The sequence below is a fragment of the Lissotriton helveticus genome, chromosome 10 (assembly GCF_964261635.1).
Source record: "Lissotriton helveticus chromosome 10, aLisHel1.1, whole genome shotgun sequence".
Classification (NCBI taxonomy): domain Eukaryota; kingdom Metazoa; phylum Chordata; class Amphibia; order Caudata; family Salamandridae; genus Lissotriton; species Lissotriton helveticus.
In genome coordinates this window covers 27,369,497-27,378,365 of record NC_136071.1, presented here as the reverse complement: position 1 = coordinate 27,378,365, position 8,869 = coordinate 27,369,497, and the positions used below count along the sequence as shown (strand labels likewise).

The window sequence follows — 8,869 nt, the reverse complement described above, 5'->3', positions numbered from 1 at the left end:
GTTGTCTGTCATTGCTGAGACTCAAACCCGATTCCCCAGATTCGAGGTCGACAGCCCTAACCTTTAGGGCAATAGAGGGATAAATTGTACGCATTCGAATGTGGGCCTTCTAATACCAGTTATGGGATATTATCTTAATCATGAATGCATTCTGTATTCCAGAGCAAATCTATTCAAATATACAATTTCATTAAAATTATCTAAATTATTTGTAGCCAATTTTTAAAGAAACATTTACTTGTGTAGAAAATTCTTCCTATTTGAAAGGTCAAGTGTTGATCTTCAGCTTCACTGATATTCAATTATGAAATAAAAGAAATGCCCAGGAAATATGAATAAAAGGCTAATATAAATAGTAGTTTCGCAAAAGCACGTCTCTTGGACCATTTTTCTTTGTAATTGTAATTAACCAATCAAAACATGTACTTGTCATATGCACTTCGAAGGATGAAAAATTATGTCTACCTTACTTGCACTCAAATCTGTGGCTGCAGATTACATTAAAATATACATGCAAGAAAAACACACATATCTTATAAAGCTGAAGAAATCGACAAATGAATTTAACAGGAGCGTGCCTTTAGTTTAAGGTTTTTATTAAAAATGCAGATTAATTTATCAAAATACTATTAAAAGACCCACCATCCCAAATGGGGTGAGGGGAGAAGCACTGACCGGGTGTCAGATTCAGCCAAGCCCCAGTAGTTACTACATGCCAGAGAGGTTGCTGCCAAGTCGAAAGGGGTGGATGGATCTACCCAGACATACTCTCCATAACGTGGGTCATCAAACTATCTTAGGTGTATTTGTCCTAAGGAGCAGCATGGGGCAATTACATACAAAACTTCATTCACACATGCTACCTTTGCCCCTAGGCAATATCACTGCATACAGTTCTACCAAAAAAAGACTAGCTTTCTAGAAATGACCAGCTAACACAACAACTCCAGAATATCCACCAAAAGGGAAACAAAGTAAAAAACTCCAGGGGGATTTGCGAGCATGCAAACACTCTGCATGAGGTCATGTCTCACTTCGAATTAAACCAGCATATGTGCTGCCACTGTTTTTCACAAATGGAGCACCTAGTAGTCTGATCCATCTTCTTTAGTCAAAATCACCAGATGCGTCCACAACATGTGATGCACTCTACTCTCAGGTTCCAATTATGCGGTCTCTACACAAGCCCAAATAATGCAGAGGCAGCTAGCATGTGGCTTCCCCTTCCAGAGGGGAAATAAGCCTTACAAAGCTGCTATTTGCAGTGATGATCTGTTCTTCTTTCAAGAACTATTCCTGAAAAAATCAATTTACATTCTCTTCACTGAAAATAAATCTCTCAGGAGCCACTTTGGGAGACTTTTCCTAGTTTGCTAATCAGAATCCAGACCCTGGGAACTTTTGACTTGTTCTTGGGACGCCTCGTGACGAGTGTCATATTCTTAGAGATTTTTTCCACTCAGCAAAAGTGGAGTAGACCATATCAATATGTGCGCATGCATAGCAGGTCAGAGCCTGCATAGTATCAAACTCAAGTTGTAATAGGTATATTTCGAAGAACAACCCATTTCTCTAAAAGCAAGAAGGCGAGATCATGGTTTCTCAAAAGGTGGTGGAAATTAGAAACCAGAACCTCAACTTTCAAAGCTGGAGGAAACTTAGGAGTGTCGGCTAAAGAAAGCCAGAGTCAAGGGCCAGAAAAAGGCTTACCAAAGCCCCAGCTTGGCCTGCTTCATGGGCCAGTGAGAAGCTTAGCAAAGTCTCTGCCTGGCCTGCTTCATGGGCCTGTAGTACGCTTAGAGAAGTCAGTGCCTGGGCCAGTAGGAAGCTTTAAGAACTCAGTGCCTGGCCTGCTTCATGGGCCATTAAGAAGCTTAGGGAAGTCAGTGCCTGGCCTGCTTCAAGGACCAGTAGGAAGCTTAGAGACATCTGTGCTTGGTCTGCTTTATGTGCGAGTAAAATGTTTACAGAAGTCACAGCCTTGCCTGCTTCAGACGCTTAGTTCAGGGAAGTCAAAGCCTGGCCTGCTCCAAGGGCCAGAAAGAAGTCTGCTCTCGATACTGGGTCAATGACAAGCTGCACGTGCCCAGTCTGTTCTTTATGGGTCACTGAAAGGCTAAATGTGGAGAAGGCTGCCGTCTGACGGTCACTGAGAGGGGTCAGTGGAGTGTGGTGAAGGCTGTCATTTATGGTCCACCAAAAGGCTGAAAGCGGTCACTCTGTTCACATCCACATGGTATGACCAGGCTGATTGTGGACAGGGTGTCATTCTCCATGCGGCTGTGGCAAGGTGCCCGTAGTCAGTCAGGCCTTCGTAAGCATTATGTGCGTTTTTGAGCTGGTGAGATTGATTGTTATTTTAAGCCTGCAAGATTGATTGTGATTTTGACTGGCATCATTGTGAATTTAAGAATTGATCTTGGTGAGCTTGAGCTCGCGTCACTGATTGTGATTTTCATTGGTGTCATGTATTGTGATTTTGAGCCTGCATCATTGAGCGTGATTTTGAGCCTGCATCATTGAGCGTGATTTAGACTGGCATCATTGTGGTTTTGAAAATGCACCTTGGTGATTTTGAGCTTGCTTCACCGATTGAGATTTTGATTGGTGTCATTTATTGTGGTTTTGAGCCTGCATCATTGTGATTTTGAGAAAGCGCCTTGGTGATTTTAAGCTTGTATCACCGATTGGGATTTTGACTGGCATCATTTATTGTGATTTTGACTGGCATCATTTATTGTGATTTTGACTGGCATCATTGTGAATTTAATAATGAGTCTTGGTGATCTTGAGCCACTGATTTTGATTGCGGTCATTGATTGTGATTTTGATTGTTATCATTTACTGTGCCTTTGAGATGGCACCAGGGATGTGATTTTGAGCTTGGGCTCTTGGATGTGATTTGTGCTGATTTCCTTGAACATGATTTTTTGCTGGAACATGGAATGTGATTTTAAATTGTGTAAATGATCATGATTTGGAGCTGGTGCAAACCGTTAACATTTCAAGCTGGCGTCGCCGATTGTAACTTTGAGCTGACGCAGTGAGCTATGATTTTGAGCGGGCGCAACAGACTGACTTTGAGCTAGTGCCAATATTGTGATTTTGAATTTACAAATTGATCTTTATTTTGAGCTGATGTCCTCACCGAACATGATTTGGTACCATGGGATTGGATATTTAGCCGGCATCACTGATCGAGATTTTGTACTGGCACGAGAGGTCAGAATTTGGAGTGAATGCATGAACCTCGAATTCATGGTGCCAGGTTCCACCCTGAGGAGATAACCTGCAAACCCAGTGGAATGGAAACGACAGGTCTACTCTCTCAGGTCAGTGCCCACAGGACCAGTGGAATGTGAGGGGAGTGACTACAAGGCCTGTGCTTTTTGAGTGATAGCTCTTTTATTTAATATCAAATCCTTGAAACTTGGACATTGTGAGCAAGATCTTTACTACCTAGGGTGAAAGCCTGCAGGACACGAACAATGTGAAGAATATGTCTGCTGTCTTAGGCTAATGCCTGCGGGATTCGTGCAGTGCGGCAGTAGATCTGCTCGCGGCAGTGCAAGAGTGACAGCTGTGTTATGTGAGGGCAAAGCCTGTGCTACGTGTGCAATGTGAGCAACAGCTCTGCTCTCTCAGTGCAAAGTCTGTGGGACCTGCACAACATTTATTTATTTAGGTCATTTGTATTGCGCACGGATCATCCCCAAGAGGATCTCTCGGCGCCTGAGAACGACAGGCAATCTGTAAGGAGCAACTTAAAAGAGCCAGGTTTTGAGCAATTTTTTTAATTGGGGCAAATTCGGGCATTCCCGAATTTGTTCAGGGAGGTCGTTCCAGAGTTTAGATGCCAGATAGGAGAAGGCACAAGCTCCTCTATCTCAGGGCAAAGCCTGCATAACTCATGCAATGTGTTTGAAGCCAGGGCCTTCCTGATACATTCAATCTGAGGGACAGCTCTGCTGTCTAAATCCAAGGCCTGCAGCACTCATGCAATTTTAGGGACAACTCCATCTGCGGCCAGCACCGTAGGGATATTTATCATGATCGTGAGCTCTGCTGGGTAAATCCAGAATATCCTCCCAAGACGGACCTGCAGCAAACTTTACACACCCTGAAACTCATGACGTGCGGATCCCAGGGGCCTTAACTGAGATAGTGGAACAGCCAACAGTTCATAAAATCAGACATCTCTCTTACCCGCCAGGATCACATGCATAATAAGCTCCATCCTCAGCTACCACTGGCTATTCTCTGCTGTGTATACTATCACAGCCCTCCACGATGCATTCTATCAAGCTCCCTACCTCGGCGGACATCGTCTGTCCTATGAGACATGTAGCGAGTCTTTAGAATCCAATGTACCATGCACCCCCAGCCCTGAACATCAGTAATGTCTCTCTCTAGGATCATGCACCTTTGGTCTTTGATATCATTACTTTCTCTCTCCCGCCAGGCTCATCCTCTGCCTTGGAATCCAGTCTGTCCTGCTCCATGTCTCCCATCCTCCAGCTCCTTCTCTGCCCTTGTCTGTCGCCTTCAGGTGTCAGCGATGTCTCAAGTATTGTCTTTGGGGTTATGGTTAACTTCGGAGTGCATGTCAGTTGCAGGGTGCACTTTATCTCATTAATGCAGGTTCTAGCTAGAGTCCAGTAAATGTCTGCTTTGTGCCTGCGGGTGACGATTACCTCCATGGTATGGGTAATTTTCATAGTGCAGATTATCTCCAATGTCCAAATTATTCACAGGGCACAGATCATTTCTGTGCCGTAGATTATTTTACAGGTGCAGGTGATCTCTGGGGTGCAAGTTGCTGCTACAGTACAGGTAATCTCTGAGGTACAAGGTATTTCCAGGTTCCACGTAACTCCTCGGCTACAGGTCCTCCGGTTATCTGTGTAGTTTGAAGTGTTCATGCAGGGACTCTGCCTGAAGCCGTAATGTCTGGAACTCTTCCTGGATGAAGTCAGTCACAGCCTTCCGCATCTCCACCTAGTAGAGGGGGGCAAAATACAGATGATTCACACGGGTAATCCGCCTGACCCCCACACCCGCCGAAGCATTATGTCAAAGGGAGAGTCCGTAAGACAGCTTGGGCCAACATAACACATTTAAAAGGAATCAATTATATTTTTAAGTAGTAATGATTAGCACAATGATGGTTAAGTAAATATATGCATCAAATTATGGAAGATGTGTGCTCCAGAAATCTGATTTTATTTTGTACAATGAATACGTCACTACTTGAAGACCTTGCTTTCGTGTACTATTTTCAATTCATTTAAACCACAAATAAACGACAATTTTCATTGAACGTGTATTAAGCACGTACCGAAAAAAAGGCGTACTTGGAATATTTTCAGACTGGTATTGCCATAAAAGGCACTGGACTGTTGGTGTGTCCCGATCACAGGCTGTTTACAGAGGCTACAGAACACTGCAGCTCAACAGGTCCGTCCCCCCCCCCCCCCACCCCCCACCCCCCACACACACAAGGCTAGAACTCGCTTAAGCAAACCACAAGCGCTCTAATCCGGCTTCTTACCATGTCCATTGCAATAGATCCCTGGAATGTATACAGTTCATAATCAGGAACGTACACTATGGCCGACAGAAGATTTATTGTACATGCATAGCAATGGAAGAGGACTTCCATTGCTGGGGAAAGCTGTAGTTTGACTGCACAACACATTTTAGGAGCAGGGAGATGGGATGAGGGAATAATTCAAGATGGCGGCGGCATGGAGGGAGCACCTTCACAGAGCTCCGCAGACTGAATACTATAATTGCCCTATAATCCACTGTGATGTTGTCATGCTGTAGCATGCAGCCAGAGCCATGGATCTGCTGAAGATCTACCAAGGCTGTGGCCTCTTTGCAGGTAGTATGACTACTGCCAGCAAGTCATGGTACACCGGTGCAGACCCTCTGGGAATCTGGGATGGTCCGGGTGCTGACCTGCATCACAAGTTTTTTTACATCATCGTGTTTTCAACACATCACTCATCTGTTGTTCCGGGTAGCCTCCAAGCATTGCCCTGTGTTGTGCCTTGTGGGTGATAACAGGACAGCGTGATACGCCCCTAGGACTCACACAAACACATTTGGGTTGCCACGCTCGGCCTCGGTCCTCGGAATCCATGCTCCTATATCTATACAATTCATGATGTAGCATCCAAACAAACCTCTTGGCCACAACATCAAACCTAACTGCTCCTAGATATAATATCAGTACCCACAGCTTCTGGCCCGGATATCAGACCCCACTGACTATCGTAGCTTCTGGACCGTGACATCAAACATCACTGCTTCTGGATATTTGAACAGACTGCACTGTCTCTGGGTGTGATATCAGACCATCATACCCCACTCAAAGATGACATCCAACCCTAATGCCTCTTGATGAAAAAACATTAAATCCTACAACGTCCAGATGCAATATTAGATGCCCACACAACCTCTCAGTGTCAACAACAGACCCCAGTGCTCATGGGTGTGATATGAGGCCACCACAGAATCTTGACATCGAACCCCACCGCTCCAGGATGTGACATCAGACCATCACAGACTCTTGTCGATGATATCATACCTAGCCGCCCGAGGTGTGATATCACACCAACACACACTTTTTTTTTATTAGGCAATATTTGGCATTACGGAAGTATGCAGTTATACATTGAATGTTATACAGTTCACACATCTTTGGCAGTTTTCTATTACAGCTAACATCTTTGACATTGCGTGTAGTATGCACCATTGATAGACATCTATACATGGGCCAACACAGACTCTTGATGAGGATATTAAACCCCACCGCACTGGGGTGTGATATCAGGCCACCACAGACAATTGATGATCTCTGGATTATCAGATTCTGTTCAAAGTAGAGTTCCTCATGTTTTGAGACAGTTCCACTTATCTGGTGTCAAGGCTATGTTTGCACAGTGTGTGGCAAACCGGAAGCAAAGGTCTTTTTTGCTCGGTTAGTCCTGGGGTTAAAAAGCCACAGCTGCTATTACGGTTGGGAACTCTCTGCTGGTCGTTTGATGCTAGCACTGATTTTACTCTTTGGTCTGAAGAAGTTTAAGACCAAACATGCTTAGAAGAACAACCCTTCCACAGCCCAGGACACTTATGTCTTAACTGAGTATTTGCACGTCTTGTTGCTGGTTTTGGGTGATTGGTAACAATTCTCTGCTGGGTTGTGGGAGGGTTGGTCTTTTGCCCATCTTGTGATTTTATTTGAAGAATTTTGAGCATTAGATGTGTATTTATTTGCTTTATTGTTGTCACTCTGTACACCACACCAGAAGACAATTATGGAAACACTGGACCAAGAAGAGATCAACCTTGCACTGAGGTGGGAGTGAGATGACACCAAAACAGTCTGTCCTTAGATGATGTATCAGATCCCCTTTCATATGTGTGTGATGACAGGTGGAGAGAGAAAAAAGCAATGCAAACGTGAAGCCTAGGTACTCACTGCCGACTTATTCTCTGAACGCAGGCGCTCCACCAACGTCATGGCACTGAAGGGTTTCCCGATGAGCACTGTGATCCGCTGGCAAGAAAAGAAACATTAAGTAAGGGGGGGTGGGGTGATAACACAGAGGGAACTAGTCCCCACTGCGCCTAAGGAGCGCCGAGAACACAGAGACACAGGAAAAAGAAGCACAATACAGAACAAACAACACACACAGAAACAAAATACATACACATGGAAATGGGCTTGTGTATCAAGACAACACTTATCCATTAGGAAAGGAATTCTGCTTCCAAACAAAACGTGTGCATAGAAAAAAAAGAAAAAGTGGTGAAACAAAACATAACGTGCACAAAACTTCACTCTTGCAGCCAAGTCAGAGTTGTGCAACAGGACGAAAATTGTACAAAACTATTTTCCAGCTGCTCTCGAAAAACAAGCATTAGCAAAGCCAAAAGTTTGCTCCTTTGAAAGACTTTTCCAAACTTCCGGCTCTGTTAATGCATGTTGCCAAGACAAAATATCATTTGCAAAAAGAAAAAAGATTGTATTGCTGATGACAAATATCACTGGGGGAAAAGCAATGCAATTATGTCAGCATGCATGTGCATATATATATGTGTAACGGTGCAGAAGAAATTTTATTAACATTTCGTTTTGACTGTAATTTACTGTTCTAAGATGCCCATCTTCGAGCAGTACATAAAAAAATGTAAGACAAAGTGCACCAAAGTGCATGATATGGTCCAGCGTTGGGATTTCTACGTGTGCATGTTTTGGCACGCATGCACTCGTACGCATCATGACGCTACAATATTATTTTTCTTACTTTTAATTTACCATTTCAAGAGGGACCGACAGATAAAAGCTGTCTCTATGTGCGATTTGACAATGGAGTCAGAGTAAGGTCACAGATTGTAGCATTTTTTAGTGACAACTATGAAGGTAAGTCCCCTTTTCAACTTGATCACCCCCCCCCACACACTTTTTGCTGGGTATTTGATGTGATTTCGACTGGAAGTGCAAGGGGTTCCTGCTAACCAGGCCCCCAGTGCCAGATCTCTTTCGTAAAACTGTACAATTGTTTCCTGCAATTGGCAATACCTTTAATACCCTCTGAAAGTCGCTAGTAAGTGGTACCTAGGGCCTGATGTACTAAAGAGGGTCCCTCAGGGAGGCAGCGTGAATTGTGCCCCCTAAGGCCCCCCTCACCAAGCTCATGACAACTGCCATTGCAGGCTGCGTGTCTTGATGGAGACAAAAGTGAAAACACGACCTGTGTGCCATGTCCGCTGACACTGCATGTAGTATAATTAAGTCACCCATACGACAGACCTTCCTGCCCTAAGGCAGGGTGCACTATACTTCATGTGAGGGCAT

At 44.3% G+C, this 8,869-nt stretch overlaps 1 protein-coding gene across 3 annotated transcripts in view; it reads right to left on the bottom strand.

Annotated features, from left to right (window-relative positions):
• Positions 1–579: 579 nt before the first annotated feature.
• The window catches only part of TAFAZZIN (tafazzin, phospholipid-lysophospholipid transacylase), a 73,303-nt gene continuing 65,013 nt past the window's right edge, over positions 580–8,869 (bottom strand). For all 3 annotated transcript variants that reach the window (XM_078664646.1, XM_078664645.1, XM_078664647.1), the window contains 2 exons: positions 7,490–7,567; positions 580–4,998 (listed from right to left, as the gene is read on the bottom strand). In XM_078664646.1, coding sequence (XP_078520772.1) covers positions 4,897–4,998; positions 7,490–7,567 — 180 coding nt within the window. In that variant the 3' untranslated portion in view covers positions 580–4,896. The remainder of the gene's footprint in view (positions 4,999–7,489; positions 7,568–8,869) is intronic.